General features: G+C 36.3%; 5 protein-coding genes across 6 annotated transcripts; 2 read left to right on the top strand and 3 right to left on the bottom strand.

The window, feature by feature from the left end:
• Positions 1-514: 514 nt before the first annotated feature.
• LOC105698400 (transmembrane protein 267) lies at positions 515-3,016 on the bottom strand. The gene is made up of 2 exons (XM_012422630.2): positions 2,473-3,016; positions 515-1,694 (listed from the first exon to the last, which is right to left on the bottom strand). Exons 1-2 carry the CDS (start codon positions 2,758-2,760, stop codon positions 1,368-1,370), a joined length of 615 nt encoding a protein of 204 aa, XP_012278053.1. The 5' UTR covers positions 2,761-3,016; the 3' UTR covers positions 515-1,367.
• On the top strand, positions 1,774-5,072 carry LOC105698402 (c-Myc-binding protein). Of its 2 annotated transcripts, none has more exons than XM_012422634.2 (3): positions 1,774-2,021; positions 4,389-4,510; positions 4,589-5,072. In XM_012422634.2, the coding sequence occupies exons 1-3, from the start codon at positions 2,013-2,015 to the stop codon at positions 4,731-4,733; spliced, it is 276 nt and encodes a 91-aa protein (XP_012278057.1). In that variant the 5' UTR covers positions 1,774-2,012; the 3' UTR covers positions 4,734-5,072. The 2 variants fall into 2 exon arrangements, with proteins under 2 accessions (XP_012278057.1, XP_012278055.1); XM_012422632.2 differs by lacking the exon at positions 1,774-2,021 and adding an exon at positions 4,060-4,196.
• A 22-nt stretch (positions 5,073-5,094) lies between these two features.
• LOC105698401 (prefoldin subunit 3) lies at positions 5,095-6,680 on the bottom strand. The gene is made up of 3 exons (XM_012422631.2): positions 6,594-6,680; positions 6,364-6,491; positions 5,095-5,925 (listed from the first exon to the last, which is right to left on the bottom strand). Exons 2-3 carry the CDS (start codon positions 6,442-6,444, stop codon positions 5,437-5,439), a joined length of 570 nt encoding a protein of 189 aa, XP_012278054.1. The 5' UTR covers positions 6,445-6,491; positions 6,594-6,680; the 3' UTR covers positions 5,095-5,436.
• Positions 6,681-8,167: 1,487 nt separating this feature from the next.
• Positions 8,168-12,326, top strand: LOC105698397 (FAS-associated factor 1). The gene is made up of 12 exons (XM_012422627.2): positions 8,168-8,506; positions 8,754-8,822; positions 9,102-9,402; positions 9,661-9,844; positions 9,930-10,203; positions 10,271-10,412; positions 10,547-10,692; positions 10,777-10,931; positions 11,000-11,195; positions 11,263-11,366; positions 11,477-11,789; positions 11,980-12,326. The coding sequence occupies exons 1-12, from the start codon at positions 8,468-8,470 to the stop codon at positions 12,058-12,060; spliced, it is 2,004 nt and encodes a 667-aa protein (XP_012278050.1). The 5' UTR covers positions 8,168-8,467; the 3' UTR covers positions 12,061-12,326.
• Positions 12,327-12,412: 86 nt separating this feature from the next.
• LOC105698396 (superkiller viralicidic activity 2-like 2) lies at positions 12,413-17,975 on the bottom strand. Its single transcript, XM_012422626.1, has 10 exons — positions 17,820-17,975; positions 17,643-17,744; positions 17,236-17,478; positions 16,962-17,169; positions 16,603-16,869; positions 15,651-16,479; positions 15,366-15,538; positions 14,839-15,285; positions 12,681-13,218; positions 12,413-12,595 (listed from the first exon to the last, which is right to left on the bottom strand). The coding sequence occupies exons 1-10, from the start codon at positions 17,918-17,920 to the stop codon at positions 12,438-12,440; spliced, it is 3,066 nt and encodes a 1,021-aa protein (XP_012278049.1). The 5' UTR covers positions 17,921-17,975; the 3' UTR covers positions 12,413-12,437.
• Between the last annotated feature and the right edge of the window lie 197 nt (positions 17,976-18,172).

The raw sequence follows: 18,172 nt of genomic DNA, 5'->3' as shown, positions 1-18,172 counted from the left end.
GCAATGCTCAATGCTGATAAGCCCCTCCAGCGCGCAATGAGTATGTGCGCGTACACACCGTCGCGTCCTCGCCGAGGGTACCGAGTCGCGATTGTAAAAGTGCGAGGTACGCACCTATGTACACACTTAAGATGTTTATGTACCCTCGTCGGTACTTGGCGAGGGCCCATTAGTTGTGGATAAGCGAATTGTCTTGTCGCGTTAGGCAGTCTGGACACTACGCGAAGAGAAACTCACGTAAGTCGGAGGATGTATATAATTGTCCGGCTAGGTGTGTATTCGTACATATGTAAGGTAGGCGAGGTAAATAATCAGCAGCCGAGTTGGGACAATAGTAATTGCGATAGTGGCAATAATTGCATTTGTAGTGGAAAGGTCCTTTGGTGGATTTTTGTAAATGAATCGTATTTAGTTAATATATATATACACACATATATGTACGTATGCTTTAGTTTATTTATAAACTGTTATATTCGTACCGTAAAGGCAGTCTCAAGTTGAAATAATAACAATTGATAGTAATAGTAATTGCATTTCTGGAGGATAGGTTCATTAGTGGATTTTCGCAAATGAATCGTTTTTATTTATATGAATATTAGGATATAGATGTGTATATTCAGTCATTAATTCATTATAAACTGTATATACCCGTACAGAAATGTTAAACAGTCTGAAGTCCAGTTTTGCCAATATGGATTACTACCTTACAAATATACATGTTTTAAATTTCTATATTTATTTAGAGGTACTGTTGCCAATGTTTTTGTTTTTGCATTTGTAGAAGGAAGTTAAAATTAAAATACACAACAACAAGGTGTGATGCATGGACATACAAACAACAAAAATATGACTTCAGATGCTGCATCTTAGCTGTGTTAATAGCCAGTCCATTGGCATTGTTACTAGAAGATAATAACATACGAGTTGTAGTTACGACGGCAAGGGTAAGGATATTTTTAGTTCCTGATGCCATTCCTTACTATTTCCGCGAATGATTGGCATGAAAGAACGAGGAAATAGCATCCATTAGAGTGCATTGAATTTGAATTGAAATAAAAAGTGACACAATAGTACCATCAGTTCCTCTTAGATATTTCCAAATTCTTTTTAGTGTTTATCCATAAAGAACGATCATTAATGTAAGTATAGGTTTTATTATAAATTTATGTAAAATATACAACTGAGTAAATATATACAAATTACAGATTAAGCATCTCTTATTTCTTTGGAATTTATATGTAGTTATCCTACATGTTGTATAGAATAAATAATTCTAGATATCTTTTAGTACCAGTTATGAAATATAAGGTCCCTTGCTCATATAATATATATATATATATATAGAATATTTAAATTTTGGCTTTGAGTTATACCATGAAAGTCATTGTCGAGTACTCACCGGTCTTGCCAGGTACCATGTACATTAACCAAGCAAGAATGTAAGGAAAAGCCATGCTTGTGCACAAATAGATTGGGTAAGGAATTGGCTTAGTCGACCCTATAGGACAGAACCACATGCCTCTTCTAGTTGCATCTCGTATGTGGTGGCTTAAGAAGCCAGCTAAAATTATCCACGCATAATCATTTGTATTGGGTAAATTATACATTATAGAGATCGATAGAAGGAACAGCCAGATTATTATAGGTAGCGTCGAACAGTGAAGAAATGGCCTTCTTTCCAAGTGCGTTGCATCCTGCAAATATAAAAAGATCTCATTAATAAATTGGTCGAGTAAAATTTTGCCACTGAAAAGCCAAATACAATTATTATAACAAATACATTATTTAAAATTACTTGTAGTCTCAAAAAATTCTGAAAGTAGTGGGGCCCTGTTATTTCTACATCTTTCAATTGTTTAATCTTGTTATTTCAAGATATGACATGTCCACAAAATTACTTAAAGTTAAATAATTGTTCCATATTCTGCAAGATTTGAGTACAAGTCTTATGAAGTAACACAAATTCCTCTATTACAGAGTTAAGAGCTAATCGAAGTAAAGCTGATAGTAATATGGCCCGAGTAAGTATAAAATTAATTATGACAGTTAGACTTCTAGATATCATTTGAATCTCCTACTCAGAAATTACAACATATTTTGTTTTACATTTCCCCATTATGTATATTTCAATTTAAATATACCCGTTGCACTAGATTATAAAGATTAATAATTTTATTTTTATGTAATTAAACCTTACACAGGAACAAAGCTCCTTTAATTCAATGAATTTCTATATTATATTTTCTTACAATTTTACTATATGTTCTATGCAATAAATTACATTTGTACAGATGCAAATGAAACTTCCATTTATATCGCACTGACAAAACATTTGGCATTTCCCCTTCATTCGTGTACTTGTATAACACTTATAGAATATGCAGCAAAGAGAAACATTTCTCAACAATTGCTTTTTCTTCTAGACAATTTTACAAAGTTTAAAATGTTTAGATTGTTAATCAATTTTCTTACATGTAGTTTCCAACTTCTTGCCACAATAAAATGATCTAAGTCAACAAACGAAGACACAAGGAAGCAGGACAGAATCCTAAAAATATTTTGCGATAAAGATTTTTTTGACAAAATTACTATCAACGACCATGAAAGACCGCCAACAATCGCGTGTGTCAAGTTGTCAGAAATCGCGCGTAGCGCTTGATTCTTTCCATTTTTTAAAATCTGGTCACCAACATATGAGCAAATGCTTATCGAACTTGTCAACAATACACGCAAAATCACGTCCCTTCTGGAGAAAAACATTTTGAAAGTATGTTTATAGACACATGCCTACACCACGTCATGTTTTATTGTCACGTGTGATAGAATAGTCTTATATACAGGTTGGAAACTCCGCAAAATTTTGGGTGATGAGGAACGAGTCATTTCGTAGCTAGTAAGGAAACCTTGGTCGCCAGAGTCGCTGCGATCTAAGTATTGCAAATCTAACTTCAATGAAAATGTTTTCGGTATTCGTAACCAAATGAAGTTTAATTAAAAAATTCGTAATAGTTTAAAATAAATAAAAGATGAAGACTGTAAAGTGTCGAGCAGTAAAATCCCAAGTTGCCTGTTATATATCTTATTAGGTTATAAAACCGCAACTGGTGGCTAAGTTTCTTTACCGACTATGAAAACGCCTCGTCTTTCACGATATGAATTTTCAGATTTGTGTATAAAACCACGATCACATGATTACCTATTTCATCTCATCTCTGTTCATATAAATCATTAGACAAAAAAATTTCTGTCGACAAAGCCGGAATGACAATGTATACGGAATTAATATTACTAGTGATAATGTCTGATACCGAGAGAAGGAATGTATTGTATATCAAAGTTTCCTTTAAAAATTCATTTCTTGTGAACATTTATATTCATTTTGTAACAAAAAGTAGTTCTGATTATAAATGAAGTTGAAAATCTCAGTTTTACTTAGCTTTCTTTCTAGGATTCTGTCCAACCGTGTTTTACATTGAGCCAGTTTTGTGGTTGGTTACTTCTAATGAACGTTACATCATGATTGGTCGTTTCTTCTAGACGTTGCAACGTGATCCGTCGATTCGAGATGGATATCTATCGGGGTCAAGGCTCGATTCCCCAACTTAAGTTAATCGAAATTGGTTTACACTTAGTTTAAACCTGCTGTAAACCAATTAAACTCCTATTATGGCCCGATTCCACAACTCAAGTTAACAGAAGTGTAGAGAAGTTTAACTAGTTTACACATTGTTTAAACCTGCTATAAACCAGTTAAACTCCAATTATGGCCCGGTTCCATAACTCGAGTTAACTGAAGTTTATGTTATTTACACCCGAGGGGCTATTCTGTAATTTGTAATAACGGATATCGTTATCGTTAACTCGTGTTATCCCAATGGGCTAATGATAACGATGTCCGTCGTTGCGAGTTACAAAATAGGATCCCTGATTTCAACTTACTGTAAAGTAATTAAACTTTGGTTAACTCGAATTGTGGAACCGAGCCTGTGCTTATGTATATAGATAACGCATCCAATCATATGTATGTACATCAAAGGATGATTCTTCAATTGGAAATCGGGCATTAGTTCAGTAGTCAGACGAGTCGGTTAAAAATATTGTAAGGTGGTTGTGACTTTATACATTCCAATTAAATTAAGTACGGAACGGAAGCAGTTGGAGAGAACCGGTTCTTATTAAAAATGTCTATTTATAAGGTATGACGGTAGTGAATAATAGAAAATCGATAGTTATCAGCTAACCTAGCACTGTCTAACCTAACTTCCCGGTTGTTTACGTTTAATGCTTGATATAATGTTAAAATTAGAATTTTAAGGATTGGTTTTAAGTGTAGACGTTTTTCGTAAATCTCGAAATTCATTTTAATACATTTGTTTTCGCAATTTCAGCCAATTGACTCAAAACGTGAGGAATTTCGCAAATATTTGGAACGCGCGGGAGTAATGGACGCTCTTACAAAAGTTCTTGTATCTTTATATGAGGAGATCGAAAAACCAGAAGACGCACTCGAGTATCCTTTACTTGATAATTTGTAATATCAATTATTTCTTTGATTCATATTGTATTTGTTTCCTTAATATGAATGAAGATATGTTCGTAAAAATCTTGGTGGTATTACGGAAGGAACATCTGACATGGAACTACTAAAGAAAGAATTGGCAGAAGCAAAGGCGAGAATAGTGGAATTAGAGGCACGATTAGCTAGACATGAACCAGATGAAATTGCCAATTAACAAAGTGACAATTAACCATTAACAACATTGTGTAAAACTGGTTTTAATTCGCAGACTTTTCTTTTTGAAAAAACTGCGTCCTACCACGTGCCTTAAGATAATAGAATTGCAGGTTCTGCGATAACGTTGTGTGTACATGAGCTTTTTCCTTAAATATTCTATTATAAATAAGCTGGATACAATTTTGTATTATTTTCTCAAATATTGATTTCTTTATGTTCCCGAAATCAAAAGACCAAGTGGTACAAGCCGAGTATTATGAGTTATATTATAAAATGTACAATAAGCAATGCTAAGAGTTTGTGTTAAATGACACAAATAAATTTTTGTTTTATATGAGTTTAATGTACTTTGTACATCATTAAAATAGGTATAAAGTTCACAGGCATTTCTGGTCAATGGCAAAGCATTGAAACAATATATTTGGAGCTACTATATTTTGTAATCGTGATCAAGAATTTGCAGTGCTTAGCTTAAAACATAAATACAGAAGAATAATTTTTCATTACCAGTGTGAATTAATAGTATTTTATGCTTTATTCTTTAATGAATCGCCATTTTTCTATTAAGATAAATGCACAGTGCGGTCCATTAAAAGTGGCTTTATTTATAAACACGCTCGTGTTCTTTTATAATTAGGAGCAGGGAAATGTACTTCCATAAATCAGTCAGTTATGACATAGGTTCCCATTCTTGAATTTCATTACATCAAGACTGCTTGTCTTCGTTTCACACCCCAATTGTACACTCGGGCCATATTTACTTCAATCGTAGTAAACTGATCTCTTACAAAGTCTAAATCATGTTCGACGTATCCTAAGTTTCTCTTGGCGGCTTCGATATTCTTTATTAGGAATTCTTGTGCATCATCTAAGGAATATTCCAGCATCACATTGGCTCCAAGCCAGAGGCCAACCTTTTCAGTAGGAGGTACGATAGCTTTAACAAAAACTTGTTCCGATAAAAGAAATTGAGTCTCTAAATCATGACTATTATCCTTTTCTGTCTGCAGCTTTTCTATCATTTCCAAAGATCGTTCTAGTTCCAGAATTTGTGCTTTTAGTCTCTTCCGTTTGTTAACCAAGTTGTATTCCATAAGTTTATATTTGCTATGATTCTCATCGAACTTCTTAAGTGCTTTGTCAACTGATCCATCGTTTTCACGTTGAGCCATAAATGAATCAACATCTTCCTGCATTTAAATATAGTCCATTAAACATGGTTATTAGCAAAAGAGCCACATAGATATTAACAAGTCATTCAAAAGATAGTAAAAGCAAAAAGGATATATAACTTTTCATTAATTGTCAAAAAGTAAAAATAAAATCTATCACAACACAGCACTCTTGTATAGCCTTATATGGCTCTCTCAAAGAAATGTTCGAGATATTTTATCGCATGTTTATATGAACAAAATGTATAGTTTGCAGTACTATCACGCGCGCGAGCATGTATTTTGAAATGCAGAAACGAAATCAATATGCCATTTCGTATTTATGCCGGTTTTAAATGAAAATTGATACTCTATTCCAAAGATAGGTTATAGACTTAACCGAGGGTAAGGATGTCATTGTTCTACCGCATAAAATAGTGTAACTAATTAGAAAATATGTAGTCAATGCGTAATTACCACAAAATCCGCTTCTGGAATATCGATATATGACTTTTTATCTTTACTCAATTCGATATTAGCCTCATTGTCACCCTCCATTTTGATTTAATCTTGAAACTACGATCGTGTGTACAGGACTGGAACTTCTATAGGTAGGGGGCGATCGACCTTTATAGATGATTTTCATGAAATCTTCGGTCAAAGTTAATTTACACCGGTCTCTCATTTAGTACATTTACACGTTCTACCTTAAACCGGTTTTCTAAAGCCCTCTGCACACGATGTTGGTATTCTTGTTGGTTTACTTGCAGGATTGCTTTGCTGACAGCGTGGACCTAAGAATATATGGACAGAGATGAGTTGGGAGATTGCTCACGGGCAGGGTCGCGCGATCGCATCGTGTGCTGCCCTCTGGTTTCGTACGTTAGCTTTCACCGTTCTTTGCCCCCAAGGGCGGCGCAACGAATTTCTGGTAGGGGATCGCGCACTCGCGATGGCTGTGCCAACTACCAGTTGCCGTTGGCAGCTCACGTATTCGTGATGGTAATACCATGCGGCAGTTGACGGTGGTGGCTTACCATTATGGCAATCTCCCAACTCATCTCTGCCAAATCAGAGATGAGTTGAGAGATTCACGGGAAGGATCGAGCGACCGCGTCTTGTGCGACCTCCGGTGGAGGATGCAGACGGCTGATGCACTTGCCACCTGTTACAACTCTGGGCAGCCCGAGAACCAGCTGAAAAAGCGATGAACTCCTCGCAAAAACTCCAAAACCCTGTATCTCCTCCGAAAAAAATCACAGCCACTAGCTCAAGAGATCAATTTAAGCAGAACAACCTTCCCCATCAAGCTGAAAAAGTGATGAACTCCTCACAAAAACTCCAAACCCTGTGTCTCCTCCGAAAAAAATCGCAGCCACTAGCTCGGGAGATCTATTTAAACGGAACAACCTTCCCCATCAAGCTACCGTGGACGCAGTTCGCATGGCGAAAAAAATTCACAAACATCCTTTAACATATTTTAACATCTTCTACCAACAAGTGCAGAAAGCTCGACTTCGATTAACTGCCCATGATGATTTTACCAAAAATGACTGCTTCCAGGTGATCCACCTAAACCTACAAAGGGGCACAAAAGTACAGGTAAAACAGAACATTGAAGAAACACCAGTAAGTCGCCAGATTCTCCGAAGTGGCCCATCTAAAGCTGAAAGGGAACACGAAGGCACAAACGAAACCATTGGAAAGCGAGAAAGAGACGGTGATACAAGAGCTAATAACTTACTAAAGTTACTATTAAAGTTAAGAATATTTCGCACACATCCCGGACTTCGAGTACGATAGAAACGTAGCTGTATAAGACCGATATTCCATTAGCGCTACAGCAGAAAGGATCGAAGCGCGAATAAAAGGTTCTAATTAGCTGTAGAAAAATAGCAGGACGGGGGAACGTTCGTCTTACGTTTTCTACAGACTCATGTATGCTGTCAGTAAACATTACAATTCGGTGGAAAAAACCAAATCTTTACTTATCTGGCGAATATCTTTATCCGGATGATAGCTATTCGGGGACATGAAAAAATCAGGCATTAGTGCTGCTACTTTACACCAGTGTAGCTCAGTGTAGCTCAGCTGAAAACGCTGTAAAAAGAACGAACCTAAAGTGAAGCAAATTTCAGAACACATCAACTGCTAGTGTTAATACTTCAGATTATGTTCCGAATTGTTGACCGAAACAATACTGCGTAAGTTTATCTCTGTCTTTTGTTATGTATTAGAAAAAGATGCAATGAATTGATCAAAATATCGGAACAGGTCTACAGGTGACTCGACTTTGGGTGCGGAATGCATCACGAAATCGCACCTTAAAGTACACAGTCATGTTTTCTGCATTTGTTTCAACTGGCAACTGATCGAGAGTGCGTACTACTCATCTGCTAACCTCGTTCAGGCATCGCAAAAGGAAAAAGTAAACAGTATTCGCAGTACGCACGTTGTGTCTTGAGCTGCACGGCGTTCATGGATTGTACCGTTGTGCGTGTGATTCGAGAAGGTACACCAAAATAATAGAAGGAATCCTTTCGTACGACAATTTCTTCTCTGTTTGTGAACATCTACTGACATGGCTGGTAATCGGGAGGTGATTCTAGCCGATTTTCAGGTAAAATACAATACTGTCGTTATTATAACATTCATGAATAGTTGTAAGTTTGGAGGTTAGGTTTCTTTCATGCAATGACATTGACAATAATTGGCGTGCAAGAGAGAGACAAAGGCCTTTGTAGCCTTTATCTTGACTGGACAGATCTGAAAATAAAGGGGTTTTAGATACAGAAAACGTCATATTATTGGATTGCTCTTCATTAACAAATTAATAATTTGAAAAGTAATAGGTATGTTTTTTTCAGGCATGCACAGGAATCGATGACGTTGGTGAAGCCATTCTGCACTTGGAAGGCACAAATTGGGACTTGCTGGTAATTTGACATACTTAATATATGTATGCACATCCATGGTTAATTAAATGCAACTGGATTGTATCAAAGTAATATGTATTAAGGGAAAAATGAAATCAATAATGTTTTACATAAACTATGCATATCAAGAAGTCGTAACGAAAGAACTTCAAATGATGTATGAATGATCCTTTCGCAGATTGAAGTTGATCTTGTCAAATTAGATAATTTATATTTATTTAATATATTTTATTATTATATAACAATGTTTTTATATAAAGATTTTTATTTAAAATGTAGGCTGCAATTCATAGTGTCATGCCACAAGATTCCCAGCAGCTGCCATCAGAAATGAGTCCCGATATTGAAATGATAGAAGAAATTCGAGGGAATCAACCTCAACAACCGCAACAATCTTTCACATCAGAAGTATTCCTTCAAGCACCAACAAACTCAAATACTACTAAGGTAAATGTTACAGAGGTAGTAAAACCAGGAACCAGTAAACCAAAATGCCATAAAGTTCCAAGACTGCTAACATTTAATGTTAACTATGATAATCGTGTGGTCAAGATCGAAATCTCAGAAACTTCCACAGTAGGTGAGTTCAACATTATCATATTATAATTATTATTTACCTTAATAATTTAATTATGAATTATAGAAGAGTTATTAATTGAAACATAATATCAAGAATCATCAAATATAACAGAGTACATGTACTCAGAACCAAATGAAGATTTCAACTTGAAAATATTTCTGTTCTCGATTTAAAAAATAAGTTAATCCTTGTCTTTTATCCGTTGTTATCTCAGTACAAAATGTTTCGTATATCTTTTATTAATAACTGTCATTTCAGGGGATTTAAAACATTTAATATGGGAGCTAACAAACAAAGCAGTATGTCAGCAAGAATTACAGGGATGGAAAACGGAACCCCGTTCGAATCTTACCGTTTTACAAACGCTTGATCTACCTTCAGAAAATACACTCCATATTGTATCCAATCCAGCCATGGAAGTTGGAGATTCTGCTTCAGATAGGTAGGTTCATTAATGTAACAATTATAGTTACATTGTTATATATTTTACATATTGGTCTTTTACTGATTTGTTTCCATGGTTTCAGTGTGACATTGTCAGATCGACTAGCTCAAACGTACACATTAAATGTAAAAGATGAAGTACATAACAAAAAATACAGACTTCAATTTCGAGGGACACGAACTGTACTAGAAGTGAAGTCGGATATCTATTCATTGATAGATGTACCTGTGCGAAATCAACAATGGAAGGGTTGGCCTAGTACGCTAAAAGATGACAAAGTAACTTTGGCACAGAGTGGAATCAATTTTCCAGAGCATAATTTATCAGTAGGCAAAATACCCTCGAAAGATAAAAAAGTAAGTTCTTTTAATTTCAAATTATCGATATAAATTACATCTTATTAATGTATGCTTAAAATTACAGGACATAGTGGACTTAGTGGATAGTGATACATCTGAAGAAGAACAAGAAGATGGAGAAGAATTTGAAGATGCAACTGAATCTTTTAATGTTGAAGATGATATATTCATTGATCATATACCGTCTACCAAAATACAGCGGTTAAGTAAGTTGTGCACGTATTTTCGAGCACAGATTTACACAATTTCATTAAAAATGATTTAATAAGTTTCGGCAATAGTCTCCTACACCATCGATAACATACATTGGGCTAACAAAATAATTCATTTGTAAATGCAGTCCCAGATAATGTAGAGGATGAAATAGTGGGAACGCTGCATTTCGTAGAACAATTTGAAAAGAGATATGGACCTGCTTATCCTGACTTCTTTGTTGGCACTTTTGAAGATGCGATAAAAGAATCTTGCTTAAAACCCGTAAAGGAGGTAATTATGATTGAATCAAAATACACAAAATACCTCTAAAGATGTGCGAATAAAATAATATGAAATGTATATCTTCTATTTTAGAGAAAATTACTAGCTGTATATTTGCACCATGATAATAGCGTATTAGCAAATGTCTTTTGTACTCAGCTGTTGGGCTTTGAAACAGTTTTGCAGTTGCTCTCCACATCATTCGTCGTTTGGGGTTGGGATATCACTCATGAGTTTAACAAGAATATGTAAGTATATTCTTTGCATACAGAATCACCAAAATGCAGGAATAGTATTAATGGTTTGTATATTACAGGTTTTTGTATTCCGTAAATCTAACGTTAGGGTCAGCAGCAGCCTCGACAGTGAGAAATATCGACGTAGATACTCTACCCGTTCTTATAATTATAATGCGGTCCAGATCAAACACTGAAATATTTACTATAGTTCACGGAAACATAGGAGTCAATGAACTTATGACTAATTTAGTTCATGCTGTCGACGTTTTTCAGGTAAGAAGATAAGCAAAATTGCCTCCGAGCAGTTACTCGTGAACTCCATTTTTCCATTTCTCTCTAGGAACAAAGGCGAACAGAAATTGGCATTGAAGAAGAAAGACAAGCAAGAGAAAGAGTAAAGCAGGAGCAAGATAAAGCTTATCAAGAAAGTCTAGCAGCCGATAGGTATTTCCATCCGCTAATGTATTCAATACTTTAACAATAATTAGGCCCATATCTGGACTTTACGATAAATCTGTAAAAAAATTGTTTCTCAGTTATTGATATATCTTTAGGGCAAAAGAGGAAGCAAAACAGATACAAGAACTCATTGAGAAACAAAAAAAGGAGCAGGCTGAAAGCGCAAGATTAGCTGAAGAAGCGAGAAAAGAAGCCCACAGACAAGCGGTAGAATCTAGTTTACCACCTGAACCTCAACCTGGTGTTGGAGACGGTGTGCTGAAAATAAAAGTACGACTGCCGGCCGGGAAATTTTTGGAACGAAGGTTTCAGGCTGATACGCCTCTTCAGACTCTTCTGAATTTCCTCATTGTCGAAGGTTATCCTACAGAAGAGTACAAAGTTTTATCCAGCTGGCCACGAAGGGATGTAAGTAATACTTCAAGTTTCTTTACTTAATAATTTTCATTTAAATCATCAAAAAACAGTAGTCTCAAACAAATTTATTAGCGTCCACTGAGATACTACCTTTTTTTTTGTTTTTAAATTACGTTTTACAGACACGTTCCCTTTTCCTCCTTAATACTATGTATGAATGTAATTTATGTACATGTTTCAGCTAACGTCCATGGACTCTAAACTCACTCTTATGGAACTGAAATTCTGCCCGCAAGAAACCGTGATCCTAGAGGAACGATAAGTCACTTGTAATTAAATTCGAACGTAGAAATTAAGCGTCGCGATATTCTGAAAACGTATTTATTTAATAATTTTCGATATAGTCAACACAGTTAATACGAATTGTCTGTTCATTACGCAATTACATTTGTACGCTGTACTTTTTTCATGCGATTACACCACGAGACAGATGTAGTTCTATTTTATAAAGAAAAAAAAAAGATCCTTTTTATGCGCGTGTACTGTACGTTATAAATCTCAAAAAATAAATTAAACCGTGAAAACCGATTCGATTTAGCAGACTTCTCGCAATCGGTATCAGTCAATTCATTACATTTCGACGAACATACGAGGGCATCGAATGTAGTCCGAAATGAAGAAATGAAAATTTATTTCTTTTTACAGATACAACGAAGCTGCGAAGACTATATCTCTTTTAATTAGTTTTATAGCTTCGCTGAATTTATTTTCTAAATCGGTATTTCCAATATTTTTAGCTGCTTGGCATAATTGTCGAAGCACTTCCTCTAAACGGCGCATACACCTTATAATGGACCCTGCAAATAACACCATTTAAAATATCAATATATACGCATATTTCTTTTGCTTTCTAAATCGACAGTGGATAACAATTATGATTACCTTCAAATATATCAGTCATTTTGTTGATTTGTAGAAAGCTCGCCCCTTTACACCACGCATACAGAACGTCCATCAGGAAGGGCTTAAATTTCTCTACGTAGGAATCTTCGTCTAGCTCTAAATGAGCGTCCGTAGATACCTTTGCTATCCTGCGTGCCAAATCCTGCATTTGCCTAAGCGGACCGCTTAGCTCTTCTGTGCTCTTTGGCATTTCATTGGACTTCTCATCGCAAACGAAACAGCTGATTAAAGCGACCATTTGCGGTACACTCAACGTGTTGAACAGTCCATTGAAAATCATTTCGGTCATGAGCAATTCATCAGCTCCGTTTAATTCGCAAGCGACTCTTCCCTTCAATTCTATAACGTCTGCAGACGTGCAATACGCCATTCTCCTAAGTACGCGTTTTCGGCATTTAAGCTCGTCCATTTGTAACACCGACTTAGCCCTCTTCAACTCTAGTTTTGCCTGTTTCAACTTCGTTCCTATTTCTTCCTTGTGTACAAATTCTTCGTACAACTCGTTGACTCGAGGATCCTGCAAACAAAAGAGAAAACCTTTAAGGTGATATGAAAGGGTCAACCCATATATATATCTGAGAGGTCAAATCGTTGGTGAAAGTATTCTCCGAATTGGGTTTACCGATTCGTTTCAAACTTTGCCACGTGAATATGGAGGTCCTAAAGTACGTCCTGAAACTCATGAAATTTCATTTCTCATAAAAAATGTATTTATTTATCATGGACTAGAACCGACATGGCGTGGTCCGTGTACGTTTTCGATGTTTTACGCTTCTTGGAGACTTAGAATCGAAAATAAAAAGTTTCAGGACCTAGCTCGAACAATTTAGAATACCGTAGAAATGGAATATTATGGAGTCAGATGGAAAAATATGGAAAATCCTTTTACCAACGATTGCAAGAGAGTGTTGACTTGTCCTGTGGCTAACGTGTTTTTAGGGAAAAAATCTAGTTGCAGCTAAACATCACAGATGGCAACCTTGGTCCGTTAGAATCTTAGACCACAAATATGGTCTAAGGCTAGATATTTATCTAGACTTCACATAGCAGTGGAAAAGGCTGTACCACGTATGCCGACGGCACTCGGATCCAATCATATTTTAGATCATATATTTATATAGACCATGAATTCACGGGATTTCGACAGTTTTACATCGATCTCTTTATTGTTACTTTACTGAAATGACGTATGGACGCTTCGTTTCGTATAATTCTCAATGTAGAGTGTAACAGACTTCAACATAAATATAAATATCGGTAACAGGACGCGCTAGCTTGTGACCACTTGAGTATTCAAAATGGCGTTACTACCAAAAAGGGTATAGATAAATTTTAATTTATCGACCTCGATTAAATTTCTCACCCCCTTTCATATCTGAAGGTGAAGTGAAACACGTCGAGGAACTTGATCGACGTCGATAAAGAAGATTTTTCTAAATGCCTACGTTGCTGACGTTCGTTTTTATATTAACAGCTGTGTCGAATTATATTGGGTACTGTACCAAATGGCATACTCCACCTGTCGTTTTCGTATAATAATTGTAAAGAAATCGAAGTAAAACTCCAGAAATCCTCTGGATTCATGCTTTCTGGGGCCCTAATTGACTGCAGAGGGACCCCCTGCGCCATTTGTGATTTCCAGGTCAATTAAATTTTCACTCCGAGACCTCGTATTCCCATCGTTTTGGCATAGAAGCGCATACAACACTTTTTCTGCCGTTATCCCGTTCAAATGCGAGTTTATCGATTACCAGAGTGTTCTAAATTGTCGTAAAATTGTCCTGACCTTTTCGTTTCTCATAACAGAGCCTTCGATAATTGTATACTGTTCGAAATATGAGAAGTTAAAAAAACTTTTTCCAAAAATTCAAATTTTGAATGTGTCAGGACAATTCTTAGATGATCAGGAGAGTGATGTGTTAAAGTTTTGGACAGTTTGGTCCAATGCCCTTAAAAAAAAATGTCGTATTCGAATCGACTGATTTGAAGGGGGTTTCATTTCACCTTAATAACATCGACGATGTGTCTTATCAATATAATTTCCCAAAAACGTGAGTTTTGGATTGTTACGGATATTGTAAACGTTTGCGTTCCATCGACATTAATGGTAAAATAGCACCGTGTGAATGTTACTTACTTTGTGCAATGGATGGTTGAACAATCGTTCCTCCAGGATCTCGATTCGTTTGACGACGTCCTTAAACGCTTGATCCTCGATACGCATGTCCGTGATTGGATTCAACAATGGCGGATCACCGGAAAACCTCCTCTTTACTTCTTGAATAGTTTTCAGGACGCTTTTCCTATTGTCCGAGGGCCTTAAATCCTTTGGGTAGTACACCCTCAAGGAACTGATTTGATAAATTAACGTGTGCAATACTGGCACGACCTCGACGTCACCTTCTTCTCCTTCTCGGCAAGGTATAGGAGATCCTGCCGTAGAGTAGACCCTGCCTTTCTTGGCGGAAACGTGAAGCAAAGTGTCTACTATTATAACGGTTTTGTCCTTGGCTGGATTTTTCGGAGATTTCTTCTTAAAATTGACTATAATCCCCCAATCGAACGTATCTTGATCGTTCTTTACCTGATGCAATAAATTACATTAGATTTAAAGTAATTGAAATTTAAACCGTCACAGAATGAATCAATTGTATCGAAACGTACCTTCACCATTCTCCCAGGCTGCAAAAATGGCAGCAGGTACTCTGGCTTCGTCAAGAATGTCCTAAACTCTACACCTAATCGATCAAGTTGTTCCCGTATATCGTGATACGTGGAAATTTGGTTGTACTTCTCAATTTGTATCGCGTCATATGCAGATTGCAAATCTTTCACCTCTGAAACAGATAACATGGTGTACAAAATTAAGATGTGTACCTTCTTTAAGTAGAAAATAGTAGAGTCTTGTAATAAAGATAAATTAATATCGTCTCTGGACGGATAACTCACTGTTATACAGTTCTGGAATAGAAGCTTGATTTTGGAATTGGTAAAAACTTCTTTCCAGCATGTATTCTGGATTTATCTCTTCTACTCGTAAAAGATTAAGAACCATATTATAAGTTAAATGAAACGCAGAATTAATGGGGTCAGGTTTCCCTTGAACGATCGCCTTCCCAACAGTGGGACTGACTTGTTCATCGATCATTAGGATGACGATGCCTTTCTCATCCAATCCTCTTCGACCAGCACGACCGGCCATTTGAATGTATTCTCCTGACGTAATCCACCTGAAGTCTTTTCCATCAAACTTCCTAGGAGCTGTGAAAAGCACCGTTCTGGCTGGCATGTTCAAGCCCATTGCAAACGTCTCTGTTGCAAATAGTGCCTTAATCAAACCTTCCCCGAACATGATCTCTATGGTCTCTTTTAAAATCGGTAATAGTCCGCCATGATGAATTCCAATACCTCGCCTCAGTAAAGGTAAAACATTTTCAACTTGCGGTAACTTTCTGTCTTCTTCATTGAGAACATCCATAGCATTATTGAACACTTCGTCTACTAGTTTCTTCTCTTCTATTGTATTCAAATCCAGCTTCGCCATTTGCATTGCATAAACTTCGCAATCTTTCTTTGAAAAACTAAAAATAATTACTGGAGCAAAGTTCCTCTCCATAATCATCTTGACCATTTTGAAGATGTTGGTCTGACCTTTATTGGTCCCATGCATACCACCTCGGCGTCCTTTTGTGTCTCCTTTAGAAGCATCGCTATTCTGCAGACATGCCATTGCTCTGTTGAAATTTTCTTCTTTAAACTGGCCCATTTCATCAACCACCTATTTGATACATATATAAAAGTATAAAAATTACATTAAATTCCACTTGAGCAAAAAGACTGCATTGCATAAGTAAACTAACATACAGCAGGCCAGTCCATTATAATGAAACATTCTACAAACCAAATGTATACCGTCACCACCAACTGGAAATATGTAGTGCTGCAAGGGAGTTGGTCTATAATCGGTATAAACTACATGACATGGTTGTCGATGCAAATGTGCTACCCATTCTGCAAACTGTCGAGCATTTGGAATAGTTGCTGACAAAAACACATAATGTACATTATCTGGCAAAAGAATTAAGGTTTCTTCCCAAACAACACCTCTTTCTTTGTCGCGCATATAATGAATTTCGTCAAAAATGACCCAACCGACTTCTCGGATCACCTAAAGAAGAATAAAGAAAGAAATATTCATTATTCAATAATTTATATATTCATAAAGTGATTATATTTGATAATTCATAATTGATGACAAACCTCGGAGCCCCTGTATAACATATTTCTCAAAATCTCAGTTGTCATAATGAGGACACTAGCTGTTGGATTAATTGTGACATCTCCTGTTACTAACCCAACATCTTTAAACTCTTCATAAAACTCCCTGTATTTTTGATTGCTCAATGCTTTTATTGGTGTTGTATATATGACTCTTTGTTTTTCTTTTAAGGAACACGCTATTGCATATCTGTTATCAACAAGAAAAAATGTAACAATAATAATACAGATATATTTTTGTCACAAAAATACTTACTCGGCAACTACTGTTTTCCCAGCAGAGGTATGCGCAGAAACAAGAACAGACTGATTATTCTCAATACACAATATTGCTTCCTTTTGAAATGGATCTAATACAAATTTATACTCTCTTGCTGGCTTAGCTGATATGGTTTCTAAAGGAATATATTCATGATCAGGAGGCAACGCAACCTCATGTGTACATGACTCCATCGTCTCTATAGTATGTACTGTTATACGAGAACTGAGTCCTTCCAAACTGGAATGCAAGAATGAGATTAATTACAAAATAAAGACGAACTTGAAACTAACGTTTTAGCTATCAGGAATCTCGGTAGATTATCGCGTTACATACATACGTACTTGATGCATCTGTACACAGCAAAATAATGCTTAAGTTTGAGGTTATTTGAAAGAACTTACTTGATATCGTCCAATATAGATTCCGTCCGTTGTCTTTTGACAGCCGGATCATCTTCATTACCTTCTAAATCGCGCTTAACTCCACCGTCTGTGTCGACATTCCTAAAGTCAATTTATAACAAATATAAAGCACCACGTGTTGAGGTTAGGTTTTCGTAGAACCTAAATAATCCTTACTTAATCGCTGGTTTCTCCGTTACGTCCGATGGAATTGCTTCAACAGCATTTGCATCATTTTCATCAAACACATCAAATAAATCATCCGCAAAATCAGCCATTACAACCAATTATTTAAAAAAGTTCCTCTTTACCCGAGTAAACTTTCGCACGCTATCTCAAAGAGATATTAAATAAAGCGGAAGGTCCTATAAGACAAAGAATACAGAAATATCCATAGAAGCCCAGTTCCAGTGTTGACGCTTGATGCCCAATAAATAGTCACCAAGTGAAACGCTAGATGGCAGCACGGACGATCTGAAGCATTACAGAGCGAGGGGAAGAGCATAGACGGCGTGGGTTCGTACCCCCCA

The sequence above is a fragment of the Orussus abietinus genome, unplaced genomic scaffold, assembly GCF_000612105.2.
Source record: "Orussus abietinus isolate OABI.00-Male unplaced genomic scaffold, Oabi_2.0 scaffold70, whole genome shotgun sequence".
NCBI classification, from domain to species: Eukaryota; Metazoa; Arthropoda; class Insecta; order Hymenoptera; family Orussidae; genus Orussus; species Orussus abietinus.
Note: the sequence above shows the minus strand (reverse complement) of the source record. Positions and strands in the feature narration are given on the sequence as shown.